This window comes from Adelges cooleyi, unplaced genomic scaffold, assembly GCF_023614345.1.
Source record: "Adelges cooleyi isolate 19-005CV unplaced genomic scaffold, UGA_ACOO_1.1 ACOO_flye_CR_arks_rails_tigmint_CR_PRNA_574, whole genome shotgun sequence".
NCBI classification, from domain to species: Eukaryota; Metazoa; Arthropoda; class Insecta; order Hemiptera; family Adelgidae; genus Adelges; species Adelges cooleyi.
Genome location: NW_026096268.1, coordinates 16209437 through 16236355, shown reverse-complemented (window position 1 = coordinate 16236355; position 26919 = coordinate 16209437). Strand labels below are relative to the sequence as shown.

At 29.7% G+C, this 26919-nt stretch overlaps 4 protein-coding genes across 6 annotated transcripts; all 4 read left to right on the top strand.

Annotated features, from left to right (window-relative positions):
* Nucleotides 1-1230: 1230 nt before the first annotated feature.
* Nucleotides 1231-3225, top strand: LOC126843227 (uncharacterized). Of its 3 annotated transcripts, none has more exons than XM_050580606.1 (5): nt 1231-1336; nt 1935-2096; nt 2221-2614; nt 2737-2888; nt 2967-3225. In XM_050580606.1, the coding sequence occupies exons 2-5, from the start codon at nt 1968-1970 to the stop codon at nt 3096-3098; spliced, it is 807 nt and encodes a 268-aa protein (XP_050436563.1). In that variant the 5' UTR covers nt 1231-1336; nt 1935-1967; the 3' UTR covers nt 3099-3225. The 3 variants fall into 3 exon arrangements, with proteins under 3 accessions (XP_050436563.1, XP_050436562.1, XP_050436564.1); XM_050580605.1 differs by lacking the exon at nt 1231-1336 and adding an exon at nt 1435-1577; XM_050580607.1 differs by lacking the exon at nt 1231-1336 and adding an exon at nt 1649-1665.
* Nucleotides 3226-13053: 9828 nt separating this feature from the next.
* On the top strand, nt 13054-16677 carry LOC126843642 (uncharacterized). The gene is made up of 6 exons (XM_050581290.1): nt 13054-13097; nt 15100-15201; nt 15291-15429; nt 15728-16202; nt 16263-16408; nt 16477-16677. Exons 3-6 carry the CDS (start codon nt 15313-15315, stop codon nt 16675-16677), a joined length of 939 nt encoding a protein of 312 aa, XP_050437247.1. The 5' UTR covers nt 13054-13097; nt 15100-15201; nt 15291-15312.
* A 3012-nt stretch (nt 16678-19689) lies between these two features.
* LOC126843641 (uncharacterized) lies at nt 19690-21968 on the top strand. The gene is made up of 4 exons (XM_050581289.1): nt 19690-19803; nt 20239-20530; nt 21524-21678; nt 21783-21968. The coding sequence occupies exons 1-4, from the start codon at nt 19690-19692 to the stop codon at nt 21966-21968; spliced, it is 747 nt and encodes a 248-aa protein (XP_050437246.1).
* Nucleotides 21969-24147: 2179 nt separating this feature from the next.
* LOC126843224 (uncharacterized) lies at nt 24148-26778 on the top strand. Its single transcript, XM_050580601.1, has 5 exons — nt 24148-24248; nt 24866-25059; nt 25712-26147; nt 26247-26398; nt 26517-26778. The coding sequence occupies exons 2-5, from the start codon at nt 24931-24933 to the stop codon at nt 26730-26732; spliced, it is 933 nt and encodes a 310-aa protein (XP_050436558.1). The 5' UTR covers nt 24148-24248; nt 24866-24930; the 3' UTR covers nt 26733-26778.
* The last annotated feature ends 141 nt before the right edge of the window (nt 26779-26919 follow it).

The following is a 26919-nucleotide window of genomic DNA, read 5'->3' as shown; positions in this document are numbered from 1 at the left end:
TATAATAATATCTACATAACAAGAAGTTTAACTATAAGTGAGTATCAAAAAGAGTATTATTTAATTTACAACACAGTATAAAATATATCAAACAACCCACTCGCCGCTGAATAACTTATTAGAAATAAAAAAAAACCTAAATAAATCTGTGAGCATTTATTTTTTTAATTCCTTTTTGTAAAATTGTTTTTCTTGTTATATAGAAATTCACAATCATACCAAATAAAAACATGTCTTCCTCTCTAAATTTTCAAAAATGTTCTTGGTACCGTTGTAATTAGTACAATTTCGGTTTTATTTCATCATATAATTTATTTATTCTAAGTTTTTTATTAATGAAATATATTAGTGATAATTCTACATGAAATACTTCATGCGTGTTATCTGCACAGTATTTGTTTCAATTTACATTATCAATTTCAATCTAGTATGATCATGACATGTTTGTGTAATCCTACCAAAATAATTTTCGAGAAATTGTTTACTTTTATAGTTCCAATATAAAGCATCGAAAATTCAATTATAATATCAACAATAGAACATAAGTAATTACATTTGTTAGACATTTTCTTTGTTCTTAAAAATAAGAGACAAAAATTCACATTTGCAATTTAATTGAATTTTCGTTATATATTACACATTTATCATTTTACTAATTACTACACGCTATAACAAATTAAATAACAAAAACAGTAAACTACACACTATTTGTGTTCTTCCACGCTTGAGTGTGTATTTTTTTGGATATAATTAATACAAAAGTGGAAAAGCTACAACTACGCAATAAATGTTAATTTGTCATTTAAAGTCAATTTCAATACACATTTTGGCACGTGCAACTAAAACAAGTTGTATAATAACAGTTGTTGGTCAATTAAATAATATAGACAGGTCATCGGCGGTTGCGTTAGGTTCATATTTATCTAAATAATAACCTTGATCAACTTAATATTTTAATTTTTTAATTTTTTACTAAATTGTTTCGACCGATTAACATGCAACAAACATGCCAACCAAAACCTGAGGTCGTGACCCCGGATATCAAAAATATATTTTAATGTTATGATTGATTTAATAACATGATCAAAATTATTTATTTTTAATTAACATCATATTATTATACATATATCTATATATATATTTTCTTTGTTGGGATTTTGCATGTACAAATTATCTAAAATTATACAATCTATAATTATCTAATGTTGAACGCCCAATCTCTTTAAGTGTGCGACCGAAGGCAACAGTTGTTTTCTACTGATTGGAAACACAATACAGTTTGTTCTAAGAAATAAGTAAGTGACGGGTCAGCCGAGTAAATAAGATTTAAATAATAGTAAGTACTAAATTTCTTGATTAAAATCATAAAATGCTCAATACGTTTACATTGTGCTTTTAAAATGTTGTCAGTATATTAATTATAAGTAAGCGGCTACACATCTTAAATATATTAATAAACGGATGGCTATTGTTAAAATAATTATCGGCCAACAACATATCATGTTGCTTTTGCGCATAGAAAAAATTACAGAGAATTTTTCGTTAAATAAATTCTTCGTTATTGCATGTACTTATAGGTAGGTATTTTAAAACAAAATTAAATGATCATAGACTCCAATCAGGCGGATAAGAGTTAGGGCGAGATCCCTTTCCAGAAGATTGCAAGTATTGATTTTGAAAAATCTTAATTAAACAAAATCATTTCCATTAACCAGATAGATATGTCCATGGAACTACTTACTTTCTTTTTTAGTAAAAAATTCTCATCATTATCGTTTTTTACAATAATAAGTCTTAATGACCATACAAGTGTTTTCGATTTGTTGCATGATGAAAACGAGAAAACTTGTTTTTTATAATTCTCATTAATAAATATTGTCTACTACTAAAGTAGATAATATAATTTTGATGTTTTTTTATTTTTATTATTATAGTAATATTTAGGTGCCCATTTGCACCGCCAAACAATGAAGTTCAATGGATTGCGCCTTTTATCTGTGTTGTTAGTTTGTTCTTTGGATTTCGTTGCGGGACATTCTTATCACTTGGACGGATGTCCTGATTTTTACCCTATGCCGGAGTTTGTGATGGATAAAGTAAGTCCAAGTAATGAATATGTGATACGTTTAACTTTCTTTGGTTTAGGATTTTTTAAATGGCTCAGTCAAGGGACCCTACTTGTTTCTGTGTACTCTTAGTAATCCGCTGTTGTTTCTTAAGTTTTTAGGACGATGGTACGCCGTTCAAACGACATGGCCACCAAGTCAGTGTTTAATATATGATTTTGATACAATGCAGAAACTGGAAAACACAAATTGTGTAAATTGTGTGAACTGTACAAACTGTATAAATTGTACGAATTGCAGGAATTGTTCGAACTGTGTAAATTGCATAGAATGTACAAATTGCAGAGATTGTACAAACGGTATACGTTTAAGCAACTGTGCGGATTGTACGAATTGTATAATTTGTCCCAGTTTGCACAAATGGCAAGAACTTGTCGAAAGCTCACACTCCATTGTAACTAACTCCATTGGCTACAATTTCTTTGGAGAATTGAAAGTCAATCCAAATATACCATCAATAATGTCTATGTCTGATGTTTCCCCTCTGAGTAAGCAGCACGTCTTGAGATTTGAACATTTAAATTAAAATATATACTTGCCCATAGTCGACAAAATTGGTTTAATATGGCTGATACCTAATTAGTAGTAATTTTTACAACTCACTTTGTAGGTTTAGATGATCAATCGTCTTTAATTGTGTTCGCCACTGATTATGTGAACTATGCCGGTGTATACTCTTGTCAACAAATGCCTTTCGGCCATCAACATTATGTAGTTATTTTGTCCAGATCAAAAAAAATGAACGACATGTATCTATATAAGGTAAATTAAAAATGACATATTCATTGTTAAGTGATAGACATTTTAAACAAAATATTTTGTTTTTTTTTTAAATTACAGATGATTGACTTATTGATTTCGGCTAAAGTGAATCTAACTGATCTTACATTCATTGACCAAACGTTCTGTTACCGTTCTAAGGACGAACTGCCAGCGACGGGAACGTTTGATGTGCTTGTGTTTGCTAAATAAAATTAAACTGTAAAATATTTAAAAGGAAAAAAATAATTTTAAAAATTGTAGTTTGTTATGTAATTAATTTGCCAATATAGGTAGTGTGTCGACAGAGACACAGTCTGGAATAAAGTTTATTTTTATCAATAAAGTAATTACATATCATAAATATCAAAATACAAAATGGGCCATAATGATAACAATGAATTTTTATTAAAGAAGAAACAAAACAAAGATAATCATAGTAAATACACAATAGTATAGCAATTAACAAGTATACACAATTTATAATAACAATGCAAAAATTAAACATATCATTCAATTTTACAGTTAAACAAATTTAAATAGAATATAGTGATAAATATAATATCTTTCAATGTAATTGAGTTCAATACATTACAACTATGGTCATAGTGAAACTACGACGGGCTGTCAAACAGAAATTAGTACATCCAAGGAACTTTTTTTGGCTTTTAAATTGAAAAAAAATCACCCCTTTAGTTCCAAAAATCTAGGTAGGTCCAAATTGTTAGGTGCAGTATCAGGGATTTAGCTTCAAAATTAGAATCAAGGTAACTCTAGAATAGCTATACCTTTCTCAAACTTTTATCGAGGAAAACTTTTAAAAACATATGTGAACTAATCAACAATCGATAGATACCTGAAGAATCATAAAAACATGAATGTAGTTAATATGTATTTGTATATCTTTAAACCATCTACAGAATCTCATTATATGCTCGAGAGCAGAACCAGATGAAAGACGAATTAAAGAGACTCTAATCGAAAATGGCACAACTTAAGAACGACAGTGAAAAACCTACCGAGGAAAAGATGCTGACGAAAAAGGACTTGACCGAGAAAAAAAGGCGTTATTACCGAAATTCTAAAAAAATTACAAACCGATAAGAAAGGCTGGTTAAACCGCAACGTAACGTCAGAAAAAACTTGTGAAGGAAAAAAAGTAATCCAAGATTGGCGACAAGAATTTGAAATAGAATTGTCTGCCATGAAATCCCAGCTAGCTGCAATCATCGAATAAACGGCTAGATGTAAATTCATCATGAAGGCTTACTCTGAACTAACTACGAAATTGCGAGGAGGCATCGCACATATGGCCAAAGATGGAGATGAAACCAATAAAACTTACAGAGGCAAACACACTGCCAAAGAAATATATGAATAAACAAAGTCGAAAGAACCCGCTGGACAACATGTAAGAATCGCTTGGACCTTTAATGTAGCAACTAAATAGGAAAGACTAGAATTTGAAGAAAAAAAATGGCGACGGTAAAAAAGAAAATGGATGAAAGTAATGAAGAAACCATAAAATCAACCATACAAGCAAACTCCGACCTAGCAATTTTCGGCTAAAGACGGTACTGCCTAAGGTACTATTAACTAAGTTTTCTTGGATAGGGTGTACATTATAATAGGATCATAACTTTATCTCCTCTTCAGCTTCTAAGTGTTCAATTTTTCCAAGCGGTATTCGGATATTGCCTGAACTGCTGTGACAACAATATGGCACTCGGCTATTAAATTCCACTTAAGCTCTTGTATTTCTTCGTTTTTGACAATATCTAATAAAAAAAAAAAAACAATAAGTATTTTAAAAATACAGTTTACCTTCCTAATAAACTTTGTTGAATATTTAGGCTATATAAAAAAAAACATAATAAGAATCATGCACTGTTATCATGTGTTTGGTGTAATATTTATTACAATATTTGCTGCTAAATATCTGCAGCTGTTATCCAACTGTATTTAATTTTGAAATAACGCACTTAACTCTATTTTTTAATTATATACTTTTAATGATATTAACCATTTTATATTTCTTTTTTTTTTGTAAAAATGTTAAATAGATACATTTCAAATAGGGTTTATGATTAATATTTATAATAATAATCAGCTTCAGTAAAAAATTTTAAATTAAAATGAGACTACCTATAAAAATGTACTCAGTTGGTATATAATAATAAATTATGTGTATATATTTTTTCCTTATTTTTATATAAACAATCTGTAGCTCTAGGCACAATAATAGTACACATAGGAGGCACATGAACAGCCATTGACGAAAGCAGCCACCCGTTGATGACACTTCTTGTTAGTGATAATTTACTGTTTTTATTAATAATGTAAAAAGTCTGTGCGCCATATATTGTATCAATTAACAAAATAAATTAGCTATATTAGGCGTGTCTACCTGCTAGATGTTTGATCTTCTCCGTGCTAAGTAATATTATTACTATATGATGATACGTTTCTTTTATTCAGATATTTCTTTGGCAGTGTGTTTGCCTCTGTAAGTTTTTTTGTTTTCATATCAGTCTTTGGCCATTTGTGCGATGCCTCCTTGCAAGTTTGTAGTTAGTTCAGAGTAAGCCTCCAGATGGATTTACATCTAGCAGTTTAGTCGATGATTGCAGCTAGCTGGGATTTCATGGCGAACAATTCTATTTCAAATTCTTGTCGCCTATCTTGGATTATTTTTTTCTTCTCAAGTGTTTTCTGAGGTTACGTTGCGGTTTAACCAACCTTTCTTATGGGTTTGGTATTTTATTTTAAGAATTTCGGTATAAACGCGTTTTTTCACGGTCAAATCTTATTTCGTCCACATCTTTTCCTCGGTAAGTTTTTCATTGTCATTCTTAAGTTGTGCCATTTTCGATTGTAGTCTCTTTAATTCGTTTTTCATCTGGTTCTGCTCTCGAAGCAAATCGTCAATGTCTCGTTTGCTTTGCATAACATATCTGTTTTCACCGCATTGGGCTTTCAATGCAACGCAAATGTTTACAAGCTGTTGCACAAACTTTCCACCAGCCAGTCCATTTTCTTTCTCGCCTCTCTCTGCTCACGGTCATTTTTCATAAAAAAAAATTGTTGGCCAGCGAGTTAGGTCTATTGCCGGTTAACTGAAAATGATAAAAAAAAGGTTTAAAATAAACGTTTTGATGAGATTCTGTAGATGGTTTAAAAATATACAAGTACATTTTAACTACAATGATGTGTTTATGATTCTTCAAGTATCTATTGATTGTTCATTCGTTGACTTTTTTTTTTTTTTAATTTCTCCCTTAATAAAAGTTTGAGAAAGCTATAATTTTTCTAGAGTTACCTAACCGGCTACATGAAAAAATCGTTTTAGAGTTCCATAAGATACCATGGGCCCAGGTACAAAACATTTTTACAAACGCATCATTGTAAAAACAATATTATCTCAGCTCCGCATCAAAGTAAAAATTAAATGTATAATAGAATGGTTCTTATAATATAACACAATAGAAGAAGAACATATAAGAAATCAGTTGGTTTGTTGTACAAAATTTACAAATAAATATATTTTACCGATCTGCTCATGGTCTGGTTCTTCTTTTGGTCGTTCAGTCCGTTATCTCCAACTCCGTTGAAGTTCGATATGATTAAATAACTGTACAAGTTTAATAATAGTTTAACAATATAACATTCAAGCAACATTCTAACAAGAATATTTGTCAAATAGTTTGTTTGTTATATAAACGCAAAGCTTAATGTTAACAACGACGCTTGTATCAACACAACGGATAAATTTGAACCAACAAATAGTCATATTTATTGTTGTTTAGTAAAAAGCTGTTTCGATTTTAAATTAAGACCAAAACGAAATATTGTAATTGTCTACAGTCGGTGTGCGCTAGACTGTATTACAAGTATAAAAAAAATTGACTACGGTTTTTTGGGAAAATGGTGTATTATGTTATAGCCCCGTTTTAAATCTACTTTAAGCCTTTAAACATCACTTAGAAAAGCAAAAATAAGACAAGTTTTCCACATTAATTAGATTTACTACCAAACTTGTATTCATATTAGTACCTGTCAACGAAATAGTGCAAGTGGTTAATGTATATTGTATTATAAACTATATATTATGTAATAAACAGCAAAGAAATCTACTTGGCTTTAGGTTAAGATCTCAGACATATAAACATACTAGAATGTGTCTGAACACAAAAGGCTGCAAATATAATAATAACCTTTTCCCTCCACTGTACTATCATTGTGGCATGATATACCTACCTTACTCGTTTTTTTTGCACATGTCAGTTCACTAAAATTACAATACATTTAAAAATATTATAAGAATAATCCTTATTTGGCGACATTCGTTTTAAGTACTTAATATTTGAACTTGTCATGCTAAAAACACATAAAAAGTTAGCAATCGAGGCTGAGAACTCATATTAAGTAAGTATAATTATTATAGTAGGTATTGATAAAGATAATATATTTTTATGTGAGAAATAACATTCACACGATTCATCAAATCAAACATATTTTATTATTACAATTGCATTTTTTTACAAGTACAGTAGATTTAACACATAAATTGAAATAAAGATAGTATATGTTTTGAAAATTGTACATTAACTAAATAACCTTGATAATAACATTATAATATATTCTGATATCGAAGAAATGATTCAAAATTATTAATATTTATATATTACAAATAGGATACGGGAATAGTTACCAAAAAAAAAATACCCTATTATAAAATTAAACATCTACTGGATTCTGGCAAAAACCTCAATATACGATCGCTATAGTCATTGATAAACTTTATGTGAGATTGATACAAATCGAATTCAAGAGAATCGCTAAAGTACAGTTGGATCTCACCAATAACTATTCTCGCTTTATCCAAATGATGTTGAACCGATTTTTGTGACATATGTTCCGATGGTGGCATATTGAAAACACGGGATACCCTTTGATGTTCATTTTTGAATAGTGCAAACATTTGGACTGCGTTTTGTTTGAAATGATCTGTACCTTCTGTTAAGACACTGTTGAGTTCATAGAAGATATCGCCATCGTTTAAATGTAACCTACTGATAACTTGTGGTAAAACCGATTGAAAATCTCCAATGTAAAAATCAATGTTTTTTTCTGTGTTAAATTCACCAGCTCGGTTTGGCTCTGAGTTTATCATATGATTTATTTGCGCTATGAATTCCCACGTGAGTTGCACCAACATAAATCTAAATATGTCAATAATCATGATATTAAGTTTCCCAAACATAAGTAATCCTTCCAACGCATTGTTTTTGGAAAACTTTAAATAACAATTCATCGTTTGATTGAACTTATCCCGAGTGTTGCTGTCCAAAAGCGAAGGTGAATACGATTGAAATCTGGTTTGAAACTGAACATATTTTTCGTCAATTGCGTTTTTTAAATAGGTTTCGTTGATGTTTGTGTTGATAAATCTGCCGAGTCCTTTTTCCAGATTATGCTCGTGTAAATCGTTTAGCATCCTTTTATTCTCGAGTATTTGATAATGTGCATGAGAACTAGAATATTTACCGGTCTTTGAAAACGGATCCCCTCCTTCAACGCTTTGTGCTTTCTTGAAAATATTGTCACCGGAACACGTTTTCTCGAGATATTTGTCGAGTTCAGCAACGACAAAACGATTTTGCTCCATCAAATGTTTCTGAACACCATGATTTTGAGTCATTCGTCTTATCTGAGATGTGTGAGAGTAGTTTTTGGAGTGGCTGTTCACGGCGAATGCGTGATTGTAAACTAACCATACCTCAGACATCTGCAGTCTTTTTACGTCGAAAAATAAGCTAACCATTGCCACGGATTCGCCTAAGAAACCAAACAAACTGTCAAACAGTGAAGAGTCGTTTTTTTGAAACATTTTGTCGACTATTGAAAAATGAGAACGGGCGCTCAAAAGATGACCGCATTTAAGTAGGTCGAATCTGAAAGATATGTTTTCCCTTAGATGTTCATTGGATAAACTAGAGAAATCGGGTCCGACCTCGTCGGTTTCGTAGCCATTTTTAAATGAATTTACTTGCCTTAACTGTTCCACTAGTTTTGCATGCTCGACCAGTTGATTTTCATCGCACAACAGCGGCTCGTGTTGGATCATGAAAATAATCATTAATAGCGCACAACATTTTGTGAAAATCATTTTCGCAATGTCTCTCACCAATATTGAACACAATAAACTGAAGTTTTTTTTATAAATCCAGTGACCTTTCGGATGGAAAAATATGTAGAACGAGCAACGTTAAACTATGTGTAGTGAATGTTTTTCTGTGATGGATAGAGTTCAAAAATATTACAGTATTTGTCTTTCCTATGTTGTCAATCAAAAGTGTTTTTTTTTTGTTCTCGGTTTGTTCCTTGCTGTTGTTTTTAACAGCTAAACCGATGCGATGTGTTCACAACACACGTTACCGAAAGTTGCAAAAATACCAATAATTTCTCCTTGAAAATCGGTTGAAACTCACCAGAAAATAAAATAGTGTGTTTAAACGTAAAAAAAAATAAGCGTGGCTCTATTGACTCTATTCCAATTTTTCACGACAACATTTTCCACGGTTAGGGTTAAAGCTCTTTATGATTTTTACTTGGGGAGGGGGGAGGAAGGGGTTAGTTTGTATCTATTAATAATAGTTTGCACAAATAGGCATGACCTATCCAAAATAGATAGAATTTACCGTCTTGCTGAGTACTGACCGTCACTGGCTGGATATAGTGTTTTTTTTTTTTTGGAATATTAGTCTTAATTATTCTTTACACGTTGTTATTACAAAACACATAGTAGAGGATAGCCATACGGCTTGAAATGTTTTGATGACTGTTGTGTGCTAAAAAGGTAACCGCATTTAAGTTGGCCAAATTTAGTTGGCCTTTTCCATTCGGTTGAAATTATTTTTTTTATTTATTACTTTTAGTTTGGCGGTATTGGTTTTACCTCGTTTTATTAGCGATTGATATTGCAAAAATCAGCTATGCAACTTTATTGTAAAATGTCTTAACCGAATTATATAAGTTATGTTGTATTTTCAAGTTAACGTTACTCATAACAACCAAGTACAATCAATAAAGGGTGGATTAGAAACAAGTTAAATTATTGTTAAATAATGTATATTATATCAAAATTAATAATGCATAATAACAAAGCTTAATATTATCATTTAACATTATCTAAATAATGTTAAGTCTTTTGAATATGTACAATTTTTGTATTTATTATGAATGAGTATTATATTTTTACATGTAGTACACGGTGAAAATGTAAACGCACATTAGGCCACACAAGTGTTTTTCCAAAGTAAAAATCTTGTTTTCCAACTAACGTACGTTAAGGTAAGAATTTAGTAAACAATACTTATGTCTTCATGGAAAAAACACAAGAAAGAAGCTTCAAAACCGTTTGTCAAGCTCAGCGGATTGAACTTAGTCATGGATATTGTTATAACATTTCTATAGTTTAAGTAAGCTGCACTATCAACTTGCAAAATATGTAAGTATGCTTTTAATTAGATAATATGAGAAAATTTTAAAAAGTATTTAAGATGCAAATTTGTATTTAAACTTCTCTGTCAATATAAGACGATGACAAAATACATTTCCAATTTAATTATCATTTGCCTTAACGTGTACTGTTGGCTTAGATTTGTTTTTATTTTTAAATAGATGTGAAATTCTTTTTAAAATGCTAATCTTATTTCGATTGTTTTATACATTATTTTGCTCTAAATAAGTAAGGATTATTTTTGAAATCACTTTCTCTGTAAAATATATTAACCTAAAATTAATTAATAACGATAGTGTTAGTAGAATAAATATATAAAGGGAGTACCTATTTCCAATTAAAATTTAACAGAATATACCTACTGAATTTTCTAGTACATTATGCAATTAAAAAAAAAAAAAAAACAAAGTGATTTTGACTGGATTGTCAATAATATCTAGTAATGAACGCTGAAACTTTGAAAGTACATTTTCTATTCAAATATTAAAATCTTAATGTAATCAACAAACACTTTCGCTGGCTATAATATAATCGTCACTGTATTGTTGAAAAGCGCAATTGGTTTTAAAATGCCTAAGAAGCTGTAAAAACAAATCTGTTTTGTGGCATTTTGAAGTTTGAATATATTTTGAAAATTTATTTTAGATACAATATTTAGTTTTTTTGCTGAACTCGAAGCAGAACTCAGAGTTGATGTAAAATTTTCAGGGTTTTTTTATAAGATAATCTTATTATTGTAGATGCCAAATTTTGGGTATTGGAAGGGTCGATTCCTTTTTATTTACTCCACTTATCGCAAGTGTTGTATAATGACATTTATGTTACTAAGTAATATACAATTTGTATGTTTTCTTTGACTTTAATAGTCAACGCAGTTCACAAGTGCATTCACATTGTCATAACATGAAGTTCAATGGAATGCGTCTTTTACCATTGTTGTTGGTGGTTTGTACTTTGAATTCCGTTTTGGCGGTACAGTTGGAATCTATGCCTGATTTCGATATGGAACAAGTAAGTCCAACTTATACTTGACGAGGTATTTTTTATAGTAAAACAAAAAAAATTGAGTGCTAAAATTTTGAATTTTGGTAAATCATAACTGAGATTGTGTACACATACTAATCCGGCGTTGTTTGTAAAGTTTTTAGGATACTGGTACGCCGTTCAAACGACATTGTCACCAAGTCAATGTTTAGTGTATGAGTTTACAAACACACAGAAGGGCGTAAACATAAATTGTGAAGGTTGTGTAGACAGTGTGAACACTAGAGATTCTGTGGATTGCCAAAGCTGTGACGGTTGTGTCAAGTGTAAAAAATGTAAAGAATGCGAGGGTTGTGTAGAATGTGAAAACCGCGTTGGCTGTAAATTTTTGCTACGCTTTGTTAAATAAAATTGAACTGTACACAATAGTTTTTCCAAAGAAATATAAAATGGGAAATTTCATAGACATGTTCACTTTTTGCTAAATCTAAAAAAAAGGAAATTGGTTTATCTTAAGTCCATATTTTTCAAATTGCATTTGAAATTCGTTTTAAAATTAGCACAACCAATGTGCAAGTAAGCAATATTTGAAAAAAAAAAAATGGTTTTTTTTGTTTACTTTTAGACTAGGTATCACTTTTGAAACACATGTGTCGATATGCAAAATTGTTCAGAAACCTCACTTTTTAACATTTAAAATAATTTATACATTCCTTATTGATCTGATGATCAGTGAACTTTTTGGTTAGGTTTGCCTAAAAAGTTAGGGTTTAGAAGTAAAAAGATTAAAACTATTCCCGAAGCGAGGAACTGCTTTTTAAGCTAAAATTAAAACATTGGTTTTTAAGTGTCAAATTCTATAAAAACCCATTAAACCAATTTTATAAATGTATCAAAATATGAAATAAAAATAAAAACATTGGTCAACAATTTTTAATTGTTCTTTAACAAAAAACAGGAATTTGAAAATAAAACAATAGGGATTTTGTTCGTTTATACCATTCATATAAATATATGTCGAAAAAATTAGAATTCTGTTAAAAAAATCAAAATATTCATCTAAAAAACTATTATACACTTTAAGAAAATTTGTGATTTTAAAAACAAAAAAAAATTGTTTTTTATTAGTTAGGTAAACGCCTTGAAAGTTTAAAGTAAGAAAGTTTGCGTTTTCAGTCATATCTTGTGCCACTCAATAATATCTTACTGGGTTTAATAATTGATTTTTTTTCATATAATGTGATCACAGTTTTCCTCAAATTTGTATGTTCCCACCCCCTTCCAGACTTGTATTGATAAGTATTGAAAATGTAAAAAGTTAATAAAATAATGTATAGGTTTGTGTTTAAGTTTCAAAAGTTGCTATAAAAAAAACTAATTTAGAAGGTTGGTAGAAATATGAAATAAATGAAGAAAACAAAATAATAAATCATTGTAAGACAAACATCTTATATTAATAATACACGTGTACTCTCAAAACTCTTTTACCAAAACCTTTTGTTCTAATAATTTTAATAAATCAGTATGTATATATTTAACAAAGAGCTAATAGCAGTGCAAATAAATTAACTTAAACACCCATCAAAATTTATTTACATTTTGGTCGAAATATAAGCCCATAGACAAGACACAAGACAATCAGTTTAAAACCGCTTATCTATTCAAATCGTTTATTCAAGTTGTTGTGCTATCAAGTTTCAAAAGTTGTAAGTATGCTTTTAATCGTATATGGGCAAATTTTAAAGCACATTAATTTTAAATACATATTCATATTTTGTGTACCCTTTCGATAAAATGGTATATTGCATTTAATTATTGTTTGGCCAAATAAATACTGTTGGATTAGATATAAATATTTTTTTTTTAATGAATATAACATTCAATCTAAAATGTTATCTTACTTCGATTATTTTATTTTATGTTTTTGCTTTAAAAAAATTATAAATCTAGTAATAAGAATTATGATTTATGTAAAGTATAAATTAATATTAATATTTTTGTATCGATAAAAAGTCATACTCAACCAGCTTTGCAAATAAATTTACAAAGGCAACCCTAGAAATTAGATTTAGATTTTAGCGTTTCGGTTAGGTTAGGTTCGCATTATAAGCCATTATGTGCGATAAAGTCACTTGAAAACAGTTTGTCAACCTCATCAAATCAAGTTGAACTACCTACTTTTCAAAGTTGCAAGTATGTTTTAAATATTCGATTAGGAAAATTTTAAAATACTTAAAATTCAATCGCTTCTTTAAGATTTTAATACTTATTTTCTATTTTGTATCTTACACATAAGACAATGACGTTTTTGGATAGTATTGTTGGAATAGATTATTATTTTATTTTTTTATAATAGCCATACATTTTTAAAAACATTTTTTTATAATGGACATATTTGTATTAACATGATGGGAATGGTATTATTTCTGTTTAAAGTAAATAACAGACCGAGTATTAAGCATTTTGATTTGTAAGTACCTAGTCAAGTTTTAGAAAATAAAATAAAAAATTCCAGAAAAACTTAGTTAACTCTAATAAAAATATATTAAACGTGAAATATGATTTCATAAAATTAAGAATGATAAAATTTAACTTCTCAAACATGACAAAGGCCGTTATTGTTTAAAGGATGTACTGATTGATTTTTAACAGTAATATTATTCTTTTTTTTTTATGGGGCTAATAGAAAAAAATGCATTAAATACTCTATTGTTTGTTAAGTAATAACATATATTGTAATATGTTGGTTGTTTTTTTACAATGCACCACACTGCTTATAATTTTTTTGTTTTTGGTTTTTGGTCATCAAAACTGTATATTATGGCCGGTATTTTTGAAAATTGTTCTCAATTTGCATTATAAATATATAAACGGATATTTAATTGACGCGTACGTTTCAACTGAAAATTTATTCATACTTCATTTGCTGTTAAAACGAAATTGTTTTTGTGTTTTCTGCCGTGGTTGTCGTTGTAACGGTTCTTATTTGTACACATGTTTCATATGCAAAAGTATTTCACTGAAAAACCACTTATTTTTTGTTCGATACAGGTCGACCTTTTACTAATATAAGTTTTAACCGCTTTATGCGAATTGTTGTTTTCAAGTAACCGCAATATTTTTTGTCCCTGAAAATGATTTTACTGTTAGAATACAATTGGGTGTTGACATGGATTAAAATATGAGTAATAATAATACACATAAAAATTCATAACAACAGACATGTACTCAGATTTGTTGAACTATTCAATGCATTAGACATATGCAAAATACTTTGGAGTTACTGTGTGCAAAAACACAATACATTTTCATTGTTTTTAGTGTCTTTTTTTTTTTTTTAGTTTTGTAGCAATATAATAATGACAAAACATGAGTAATAGCCCACAAAAAAACAGTTCTCTAAATCAATACACGTCCAAATAAAACATTTTACAAAATTTGGAATTTAGCACACAATAATGCGTTGCAAAAAAAAAAATTTTATTGACATTGTTTTGATTTAAAATATTATGTAGAATTAATTTTTGCACTCTGCGATGTTCTTAATTGAATCATATATAAACCAATCCAAAACCGTTGTGGTTGACCAGTCAGGGTATTTTTCCCTCATTTGGCTATATATTCTACACTGTTTTATTTAGTCACCAAAATTAAAACTCCGTTTAGGATATGCTACCTCTAACATCAAATCTATATAATAACCATCAGGATGAATGATCTATTAGAAATATTAACGACGAACCTGTCACCGAAGTTTACTGTCATTTAATAAAGGTAGATTAGACACAAAAATTCAAGTTTACTTATTTGGTAATTATTTATTTTATTGGTAGACATAACATAAAAGACATATAACATTATGTACTAAGTAATATAATTGTTATGTTTTATTCGATTAGTCCACATCCCCATCGTACTACAATGAAGTCCAACGGCATGCGTCTGTTACCATTGTTGCTGGTTTGTTCTTTGAATACCGTTTTGACGACACACGACTGTCTTAACTTGAAACCATTGCCCGATTTCGATATGAAACGAGTAAGTCCGAGAAATGCGTCTGATGATTGACAAGGTATACAGGGTGTATCAAAAAAAAAATGGTGGGATTTCCAACGGCTGTAGGTTGTGGACCCACAGCCGTTTTAAACGCCACCATTCTTTTTGATACACCCTGTATTGTAACAAAATAAAACAATCGAGTGGCAAATTTGAATTTCGGTAAATCATAACTACGGTCGGTGGTCATCGGTCAAGCCGGTTATATATATATATATTAGTTCAAATCAAAACAAAAACAGTGCTAAATCACAACCTAACCCGACTGTTGTTTCTTAAGTTTTTAGGACGCTGGTACGCCGTCACAACGACATTGTCGCCAAATCAATGTTTAGTGTATGAGTTTACGCACATACAGAAACGGGAAAACATAGATTGTGCACTTTGTGATGAAGACAGTGCGAGTAACGTAGAGTGCGTAAAAAGTATCAACTGTACCAGATGCGTGAAATGTGTAGCCTGTAAAGATAGTGAGAATTGTAAGCATTGTAGACACTGTAAAGAGTGTAAGAATTGCGAGGATTCTACATGGTGTGAAGATTGTATAGATTGTGTGTCGTGCGTAAAGTGTATTGGCTGTATAGGTTGTTTCAACTGTATAGGTTGTGAAAATCTTGTGAACCAAAGAGATCTTGTAGGAGTGAAAAACCCTAGACTACCGTTCGATGTAGTCACATACTTCAAGTACAATTATTTTGGACAATTGGTAGCCGATCCGGAATTACCGTCAACAATGTCTGTTTATTCGACTCAGGGTAAGTGCTTCGGAATTTGAACATTTACCTGATTAGTGATTTGTACAATTCCTTTAACAGACGGGAAAGCCTCTTTTAACGTCTTCGCCACCGACTATGTGACCTATGCCGGTGTATACACTTGCCAAGACATGCCGGCCTGCAACAAACATTCTATAACCATATTGTCCAGAACAAAGGACTTAGACAAAGCAAACTCAGATAAGGTTAATGATTGGACATTGATAGTTTTGAAGTTGAAAACAATTTTTATGTTTTTTTTTTTAATTTATAGATTATGGAGTTAATACTCTCGGCCAAAGTGCACCCGAGTGAGTTCAAAACGGTTGACCACTCGAACTGTGACCATCCTTTTGAGAGATCCAGTGTGGATAGTATTGATCAGAGTGTCGTTGACGATGACGCGAAAGTCTACGTTTCTGTCGATTTAGAGACAGCCGAAGAGATGAATCCACGCCCCACGTGGATGCTGTAACCAGCTTATTCAATTCAATAAAAAATCAACAATATTACCTTACATTTTTTAAATAGAACTTCAAACATCCTAAAGTCTTAGGCCTCAAGCTTAATGTAAATCAATTTTGGGTTAAGCCTTGTTAAATAAAATTCAACTGTACAATATATATTATTTTAAAAGAAATACAAAATTGATGATGACTTAGACATTTTTCGGATTTTGCAACACCAGAACTAATAAAAGTGTCACTTAGTCAGCAACTTTGTGTCTCAAAACAGTGTTGTTGGTCGAATTATTGGATTTTCCTTCATATTTAAAATTCTGTATTAATACACAAATATAAATACATATTATAGTACTAAGTGGGACAATATTAAACTACATTACAGATCACAACCGGTGTTCTTACCGACAATTAGGTTTGGGAATATAATTTAAATACTGTGTTTTTTTCACATACTTAAGTGTCGCCCTGAGTACAAGAAACTATGTGTTTTCATATCAATCATAACCTACAAAAAAATACTATTACTGTTTGTAATTAAAATCGTTTTGTTCGGTAAAAGAAACCTACATTGGTATGGCTTAAATGCATTAATGTAAAACAAAGATAAAGCCCTTTTAACTTGATGCCACAGCTTTGTAATTGGACATGGAAGCTTATACCGTATTACACCTAGTTGTAAATCCTAAATATAACTGTTAACATAAAAAAAACATTACATTATTAACTTACATTCAATATTGTTTTACACCTATGATTTATGTGGTGAAATAGGTTTTAAAATGAAATATTATATAATTTGTGATTTGCAATGAATGAATATTGAGCGTTCCAATCCAATATAAAACTTAGCTCATAATTAAAAACTTATAGCTAAACTTTTAGCAATTCACTCGAGAAACTAGAAAGAAACCTATTTGCTTGATTTTACATATTTTCTACTTAATAGTGAGTATTTTTGTTCTAATCCTAATACTTTCAATTTATTTCATGATCGACACTTGTTAAACTGATAAAGTATGTTTCTAGAAAATAAATAAAATAATTCTTTTGTATTTTTCACTCGAGGGTATTTTTGTGATTAACGTTTGAAATGTAACTCCAATCAAAATAAATAATACAAAAAAATAGAGTCTTAAAAGATACTGGGGGTTCAGATATAAAAAAAATCCCATCATTGTAAAACAAAAACTTCCCACCTACTTATAAAAGCTGAAAACCAACAGCTCGCTCTTATAAATAATTAAATTCATAATTATTTATTACTCTTTGTCACTGACACGACTTCATAATATTTCAATTTAAACTTAATAATTTAACTAAAAATAAAACACCTGAATAATGTGCTGGCTTTGTGACTATTGAAAGTTTCTAGGTATAAATCATAAGTCGACAATACTCTCAAAAATGCCATACTATTTTAGTGAGGCATTGTGCAAATTACAATTTTTTTCACAATTTGTGCATTTATTACTTTAAATTACAAAATATATTCTAATAACATAATTTTACAAGTCACAAAGACCTTACAAACTGCATTGAATACATGTTATCCCTATTTACTTTTCGTTTGCTAAAAAACTTCAAAGTTATAGTTATGCTATGGTAAACTTTTAATTTTATGTAACTTTTAGTTTTATTTTTATGCTGTACAAGGAAAAACAGTGAATACTTTTACAATATAAAATATTTTACGGATAAATTAACATACAGAATAATATAATTCAAATTCCTAAACATATTTAGTTATAGGAGTGATTGTAAAACCAATAATTGAGAAGAAAGTAGTCTGAAGTGTATAGCAAAATATGTAATTATATTGAAATTAAAAATTACTTTTGGGATTATGTTGAATAAAGTTCAAGAATATTATCAGTTAAAGTGGTGAGTCGGAAAAACCCGAAATTCTTTATGGTTAAAGCGCATATGAATAAAAATGTGTTGACTATACTTTTTAATGCAATGCAACACATTTTTAATGAAAAAAAAAAAAAAAAGCGAATACCTATCAAATAGGTATAAATTTGTATTAATATTTTTGTATCGATAAAAAGTCGTACTCAACCAGCTTTGCAAATAAATTTACAAAGGCAACCCTACAAAATAGATTTCGATTTTAGCGTTCCGGTCGCAATGTAAACCATTATATTATGCGAGAAAGTCACTTGAAAACAAGTTGTCAACCTCATCAAATCAAGTTGAACTATCTACTTTTAAGAGTTGCAAGTATGTATTAAATATTCGATTAGGAAAATTTTTAAAATACTTAAAATTTAATTGCTTCTTTAAAATTTTAATACTTATTTTCTATTTTCTATCTTAAACATAAGACAATGACGTTTTTGGATAGTATTGTTGGAATAGATATCTTTTTATAATAGCCATAATTTTTAAAAAAAATTTTGTGGTCATATTTTTACTAACGGATAGGTATGGTTTTATCTCTGTTAAGTATAATTTTGTTTAAAGTAAATAACGGACCGAATAATAAACATTATAATTTGTAAGTACCTAGTCAAGTTTTATAAATAAAAGAAAAACTTAGTTAACTCTAATAAAAAAAATGCAACGTCAAATATGGTCGAATGGTTTAATAAACTTAAGAATGATAAAAGTAATTGTAGTTTATGTTTTGTATTTATTTAATTAATTAAGTTTTAAGAGTGTTTTGTGTCTATTTTTTTGTAGCAAGACTACAAATAAAGAGCTTACTTCGGTCCCTTCAAAATTTAAGTACTACCAATAAACGTTTGCAACCAAGAAAACATCATAAATCCCTTAAAGAGATGGAAACTTTTTTTTATTCATCTTTTTAAAGTGAAGTTTTTGAACTTAAGGTCTGAAAATTAGACCAAAAGTACTTCTGAAGTAGTGCTATACCATAAAAGGGTTTTTTTTTTTAAATTAGTTACTTTGTTTGCTTAATTAATCATCATTTTTTTTTTTATTATATTATATTAATTGTTATGTTTTTTTTTATAATTCAATAGTATTCAGTTTACAAAAGTACATTTCACCGTTATACAATGAAGTTCAACGGATTGCGTCTTATAACTGTGTTGCTAGTTAGTTCTTTGAATGTCGTTTCGGGATATGAGTGCCTAAATTTTGAACCTCAGCCTAATTTCGATATGGACAAAGTAAGTCCAAGTAATGTATGCTATTTTTGAAAAGACATTTATTTGAAAAAAAAAAACAATTGTATACCAAATTTTCATTTTGTAAACCATAACTAAGACTGATATCAGTATGCGCATATTAGCTTAAGTATATAAATGGGACAGGGTGACCCATCTGATTTAAGACACACATTTTTGGGAGAATATGAATATTTTATAAACTATTGTTTCCTATACATTCAGATGGACCTTATCAGCAGATATCTTAACCCTATTCTCTTACCTCATCTCCTGCATACAGCTGGACCATCTTTTAACTCTAATCTCTTACCTCATCCCATGTATCCAGCTATTATGACAATTATTATGTTAAAACATAACAAGTGTCTTGAAAACAGTTATTTAAATGAATTCCTGTGCACTGCTAGTACTAATCCGTCGTCGTTGTTTCTATAGTTTTTAGGACTATGGTACGCCCAGAAAACGACGTCGCCGTTCAAACGATGCTTAGTGTACGATTTTTACACTCAGGAACTTGAAACCACACAGGATTTCGATAAGTCACAAGAGTTTAAAAGCGCAGAGAACTGCGAAAAGTCACAAGAGTTTAAAAGCGCAGAGGACTTCGAACAGTCACAAGAGTCCGAAAGCGCAGAGGATTTTGAAAAGTTCCAAGAGCTCGAAATCGCAGAGGATTTTGAAGACTCACATGAGTTGGCAAACATAAATTGTGTGGATTGTGAAGGTTGTAAGAACTGCGAAAACTGTGTGGCTTGTTTAAACTGTGAAGACTGTACGGACTGTATAAAATATAAAGACTGTATCGGTTGTAAGGGTAATCTGGATGGATATAGATATTTTCGCAAAGACGAATGGGACTTGGAAAACTGCATAAACTGTAAGGATTGCACCAATTGTGTAAATTGCAAAGATTGTACGAATTGTGACAACTGTGTTGATCTTACAAATTGTGTAGACTGTACGAATTGTAGAGGTACGGTCGATTGTATAAGTTGTGACAACAGTCCAGGTTGTTCTGATTGTATAGGTTGTTCAAATACTAGATTGTCAACCGGTTGTAGAGATAGTTCGAATTTGAACGAGTGTACAGATTGTGTGAGTTGCTCTAATGGTGAAAAATCTATAAATTGTAATGATTGTTCAAACGTTACAATTAGTGAAAACTTGACAGCATGTTCAAACTGCACAAATTGTAAAAACCTAGTAGGTAGGTCCAACTGTCAAGACCTTTGGCTAAATCCAGATCAATCCAATGACTACCGGTATATGGCATCCCGTCCAAGTGCACCAATAACTGTGACTGTTCCTTCCCCTCTGAGTAAGTAGTTGAATTTTGAGTATAATATTTATTTTATTCCAACAATTGCCCTACTATCTCAGTATTTAAAAATGAATTATATAAAGTGTTTAATTACATTGTATTGTAGCTAAACTCAATGATTACTATTTTACTGGAACGTTGGAAGCCGATCCAAATTTACCATCAAACATGTCTGTTGTTTCCCCACCGTGTAAGTACTTGGGATTTGAACTTTAAACTTTCCAACAAGCTTATAACATGCAAAAACTAGACATATTCAAATTATCACCAGTATATTGTTGCCATCTGGTTATTCTCATCGCACAACTAAACCAGTGCACTGTGTGTTTCGTAGTCAACAAATGTATATTATAGAATATGGTGATAGCTAATTGGTAATTTGTATTATTTACTTTGCAGCTGATCATGCTGGGATACCTTCTTTTGTTGTGTTCGCCACTGACTATGAAAACTATGCCGGTGTATACTCTTGTCAAAAAACGCCTAACGGCTACAAACATTATACAACCATTTTGTCCAGATCTGAGAGCTTAGACAAACAGGACCTAGATGATGTAAATAGAAAATAACATTTGCTTTGTTATTTAAAATCGATTATTTGCAGTTAAAACATATATATATATATATGTATATATTTATTTTTGTTTTTAATTTACAGTTGGTAGAATTTATAGAGTCTGTTCAAACGAATCCAAATGATGTGAAACTCTCAACCGTCGACCATTCGGGCTGTAACCATCCTAAGAAGAAATCCAGTGAATATAGTAATGATCAGAATGACATCGACGACGATAGCGACGAGGAGAACATTTACTTTACCATCAAATTTAAATCAAACTATTAGCTGAATAAATTCTAAATTTGTACAGCATGACAAAGTATAGGTAACCCATTACATTTATATTGTACGATGTAACATCCATTTACCATTGTTTATTAAATTCAAAATCAAAATTATTCTCTTACTTTTTTTAGTCAAAAGTGTTAAATTTTTAAGCCTATTTGTTTAGTTGGAGAACTATATAGCTTAGTTGAAATCAATTTTGGATGTGCCTTGTTAAAAAAAATTAAACTGTAAAATATAATATTTAAAAGGAAAAAAATAATAAAACATTAGAAAATTTCTTATGATATATGCTTTCAGTAAAAAATGTTTTTATTAAATTAATTTAAATACTTAAAAATAAAAAACAGTATTCTATACTCCATCCCCACTAATGACAGCTGTGATCCGATCCAATTAGACTTGTTTTTGTTTTATAATAATTGCACTCTCAAATTTGTACAAAACTTGTAGTAGTGTTGGTACAATGAACACATTTTTTTAAGGGATTTCAGCAATAATATTTATATTTAGGTTACACTACATTATGTTATTTTATTACACATTTAATATACTTGGTTTTATGAATATTCTAAACGGACGTTTAAAAAAAATATAATAAAATATGTATGTGCAAAAATTCTAAAATTTGATGTCTGCTGCAAAGTTATTGTGAACCTATGATTTGTTATAACCATCGAATTTTAATATACCAAGTTAAAGTGCTGACAGAAAATGCAAAAAAAAAAAGAAGAAATTCGAGAACAACAATTGAACAACATTGAAAATAATTTTAAAAAGACAAAACTATTTGATATTACACCGTACCGAATATTTATATTATTATATAGTTTTAAAGGGGGAATTTATAAAACTTGGAGCTTTAAATTTCCAAAATATAAAAATAATAATAGTAATCAAACTAATCATTTGATTTCATATTAATAAATTTATTTATAAATTTGATGGCCTCGAGGTAGACCAAACGGGTTAATGTAAATAATAACCCTTCTGTTTAACTAAACATTATCATTCAGTCACATGAAATTATTTAACCAATTTACAAACAGTAATTTTTAGAAATTGCTTCAGGCATTTACAACAAGGTCTAAAATATTTTCAATACTTTCAGATAGCAAATTACCATTAAAAAATTATGAAAAAAACAATATCTATTAAAAGTAGATATGTTTGTCAAAAAATGTTAAATTTCGGTCCTTCTTCAATATTTTCGATACTTTTTTTTTATTATAAACCTATAAGGCTATAAGTGTGAAATGTGCAGTTTTCATTAAATATTTAAGAAACAAGTATGTAATAAATGTAACCTTCATATTATTATGTTTGCGAGTATTTTATATAATGTAACGTTGTATTTTTGCAAATTGCGAATTGAGGTTTAAAAGGTCTCTCAAAATGTTATGCTTATAGTCATTTAAAAAAGCACAATATGGTACAATTGTATCATACAGAATAAGTATACAGGGTGATCCCTTTAACGAAAGACACTAACTTTCTGGTAAAATAATAACAATTTAGTAGTTGTTCTTTTTGAAAACCATTATTATTTAAAATATTTTTTTAATTCTAACGTATTAACATAGAATTTATGTTTTGTTAAATATTGTAAAATTACTAAATTCATTTTATTCAAATAACTATTCAAAACTGGTTATCGTCGAGTCGAAATGTTTAGTAAATGATTCTTAATTTAAAATGTTAATTAAATGAATAAGTTACCATTTCAGTTTTACTATAAATATTTAAAAATATTCATATAATTTAATTGAAATATTTACTAAAAAATTATTTATTGTATACTGTACTACAAAAATGTTGACTGAATTGTTTCCAAAAATAAAACCTACAAACTTACAATATTTCATTGTGATTTAAAACCCTATTAATCTTAATAAAAGTAAATTATTACTTGGTCTAATAAAGGAGTAAAAAAATAATGGAATAAGGTTAAAGAAGTCAGTCGTCGTTCATTAAATAAGATTGTAATTAGGATATTTTCAACTAAAACCAATTAATTATTAGTAGAAAGATCAAATATTTAATTTGTTACAAAACATTATTGTTCTAACCAAGCATCACCCGTACCTGAAATAGATTACCTATCTACCGTCATTAACCTTAATGATTTTTTGATAAAGAACATAATACTGTTTTCCAACCCATTTATTCTAATAGAGCATAACACTATAATTAGTGATTGGTTTGCGTTCTCGACGGGTGCACCTCAAACAAACAAGTATACAGTGACCGATTGAGAAAGCAATTAACATATAAAAACAAGTAAGTACTAAAATCTGTAGTTAAAATTATAAAATATTTAATCATTTTGCAGTCACTCGCAAAACTACCCTAAATTAATTTAACAATTATTCAGCCATACAATAGGTATATAGTTACAGTGTTTAAAAAGGCTCAACACAGTACTATGATACAATTAAAGGCTAATACATGGCTTACTACTCGACTTATGAAAATGCCCTGTTAATATTACTCTTTAAGAAAAAATATTTTCAACTTGAATGTTATTAAACATATTTACAATTAATAATCATTATTATAATGAGGACTTTATTGGGACCACTTTTTACTAAAACATTTTTTCATAGAATTGTTTTAACATAAAATTTGGATAACCTCGTGTATCAGTGAATACCATGTGTATATATTATATTATTGTCAAGGCCTAATTTTGAAGGGTTTGAAAGGTCGAAACCCCCCTTGGTCTTCACTTGACATTTTTTACAATGATAAGTAAGGACTACAGAGGATTTTTTAATTTTTTATTGCATGATAGAAATTAAAAACTAGAATATTCGGTCGAGCACTGGTTTCTATGCCACTTAATAATATAATATATTGCCAACTTAAAAATATATTATGTTATATGTTTTTAATAGACTCTAATCGCACGCCATTGCAGTGTCCATTGATAAAGGATATAATACATTTTCACAGTCATACGATGAAGTTCAAAGGACTATGTATTTTAACAGTGTTGCTAGCTAGCTCTTTGAATTTCGTTTCGGGGCATTCATATCATTTGGACCAATGTCCCGATTTCGACCCTATGCCTGAGTTTGTAATGGATAAAGTAAGTCCAAGTAATGTATTTGACGCAGATGGGCAGGTTATATTATAAAATTACTGAACAATTGGGTACCAATTTTATTTTATTTTTAATACACCGTGTTCAATTTTAAATTAATGATACATTTTGCTAGATAAATACTAATCCAATTAAAAAATGGGTCTTTAGAAATATAGAGTTCAAAAACAGGAACTAACTCAAATTTTAATGAATTTTATTGATACAAAATGTCTTAGAAAACCTGTTTGTTTAGAGGAGAACATTTTTATTGGTAAACACAAAATATACTATTTCCAATAAAATAAACACATTAGTGTAACCCTTAGTGGGCCCTTTTTTAACGTGTTAGGTACCCATGCTATGCTTAATTATTTTTAAATACTGACGATATATTTGCAGCCACCAACGTGAAGCACTTTTATTAACTTTAAATCATAACCGGTCCAGTCAATCAGGTTTTAAGGGACCAATAAATGTCTTTTGTATTCCTAAATCTTATAAGGTTTTGTGTGAAAAACATATCATTGTAAAATTAATATTAAAAAAGTATGTTAGTTATTCTTAGTTGTAGTCTTCTGGACATTTACTAATTAATACCAAAAAAAAAACTGTCTTAATTTGGATCTTGTCTGCTAATTTCTTATTAATTTAAAAGCTGTTAGGTTCATGGTACGCCGTACAAGAGACGCCAAAGTCAAGTCCGTGTTTGGTGTATGAGTTCACACAGGAATTCAACGATGGTACTTGCACGAACTGTACAAACTGTGTAAATTGTGTTAATTGTACAAATTGCATCAACTGCACAAACTGTACAAACTGCACTGGTTGTAGCCACTGTAACGGTTGCCAAAATTGTACAAATTGCAAAATATGCGAAAGTTGTACAAATTGTACAAATTGTAGTAATTTGTCACATTGTACAAATAGAACAAATCAGTCAAACACTAATTGCTCACAATCGACTAAATTTGAACAAATTATCGAAAATTTTAAAGTCAATGTAATAATTAAAGCTAACAATAACCGTTATGTTGGACAATTGAAAGCTGATAAAAATTTGCCATCAAGAATGACAAGTAATTCTCCTCTGAGTAAGTACTTGAGTTCAGAATATTTCCAACATGTTAGATGAGAATTATGTAACAAATAGATTTTCACCTTATTGGTAATTTGTTTAATTCACATTGCAGATGTTGCGGGCAAATCTTATTTTGTTGTATTTGCCACTGACTATGTAAACTATGCAGGTGTATACACTTGCCAAAAAAAACCTTTCGGCCACAAACATTCTATTACCATTTTGTCGAGATCCAAAGTCTTAGACAAAACGTACCTAAATAAGGTAAATTAAAGTGGCCTTTGTAAGAATCTATGTTATCTGGGGATACCAAAAAAGATGGTTTTATCATGTTGAATCTTTGCAATTGAGAATAAAATGTCATTTTTTTTGAATTTGAAAGATGCACAACTTAATGGCTTCGGTTAACGTGAGTCCATACGATCTGTCAATCGTTGACCAATCAAACTGCAATCATCTTGACGAGAATATCAGTCTAGAAGCTAATGACCAGCAGTTCAATCCAAAAAATATGATTGCAGGCACCAAGGCGGGTGAAAACCTCGGACAAGCTGTTGGTGACAAGAAAGTCCACATTTCTATGAATTCCTTAAGGTAGATTAAGTACCAATAAATTCTTAAGTTATTTACTGTGAAAAATTACAAAAAACCTATCACCATAAATTGTAATGCAACTATATGAACAATATTACTTTAGAAATTATTTTGTTGTATATATTTTGTTACCTTAATCCGAATTTATCCTTTGGTACCATTTGATTTTAATTCATTATAGAGCTATAAAT

What these genes read in the sequence shown, in the direction of transcription:
- LOC126843224 (XM_050580601.1), top strand. Translation starts at nt 24,931, where the DNA reads ATGAAGTTCAAAGGACTATGTATTTTAACAGTGTTGCTAGCTAGCTCT. An exon ending in CTGAGTTTGTAATGGATAAA is followed by an intron (nt 25,060 to 25,711) that starts GTAAGTCCAAGT and finishes TTAATTTAAAAG; the next exon opens with CTGTTAGGTTCATGGTACGC. An exon ending in GACAAGTAATTCTCCTCTGA is followed by an intron (nt 26,148 to 26,246) that starts GTAAGTACTTGA and finishes TTCACATTGCAG; the next exon opens with ATGTTGCGGGCAAATCTTAT.
- LOC126843641 (XM_050581289.1), top strand. Translation starts at nt 19,690, where the DNA reads ATGAAGTTCAACGGATTGCGTCTTATAACTGTGTTGCTAGTTAGTTCT. An exon ending in CTAATTTCGATATGGACAAA is followed by an intron (nt 19,804 to 20,238) that starts GTAAGTCCAAGT and finishes TTGTTTCTATAG; the next exon opens with TTTTTAGGACTATGGTACGC. An exon ending in TTGTGTGGATTGTGAAGGTT is followed by an intron (nt 20,531 to 21,523) that starts GTAAGAACTGCG and finishes TTTACTTTGCAG; the next exon opens with CTGATCATGCTGGGATACCT.
- LOC126843642 (XM_050581290.1), top strand. Translation starts at nt 15,313, where the DNA reads ATGAAGTCCAACGGCATGCGTCTGTTACCATTGTTGCTGGTTTGTTCT. An exon ending in CCGATTTCGATATGAAACGA is followed by an intron (nt 15,430 to 15,727) that starts GTAAGTCCGAGA and finishes TTGTTTCTTAAG; the next exon opens with TTTTTAGGACGCTGGTACGC. An exon ending in GTCTGTTTATTCGACTCAGG is followed by an intron (nt 16,203 to 16,262) that starts GTAAGTGCTTCG and finishes TTCCTTTAACAG; the next exon opens with ACGGGAAAGCCTCTTTTAAC.
- LOC126843227 (XM_050580606.1), top strand. Translation starts at nt 1,968, where the DNA reads ATGAAGTTCAATGGATTGCGCCTTTTATCTGTGTTGTTAGTTTGTTCT. An exon ending in CGGAGTTTGTGATGGATAAA is followed by an intron (nt 2,097 to 2,220) that starts GTAAGTCCAAGT and finishes TTGTTTCTTAAG; the next exon opens with TTTTTAGGACGATGGTACGC. An exon ending in GTCTGATGTTTCCCCTCTGA is followed by an intron (nt 2,615 to 2,736) that starts GTAAGCAGCACG and finishes CTCACTTTGTAG; the next exon opens with GTTTAGATGATCAATCGTCT.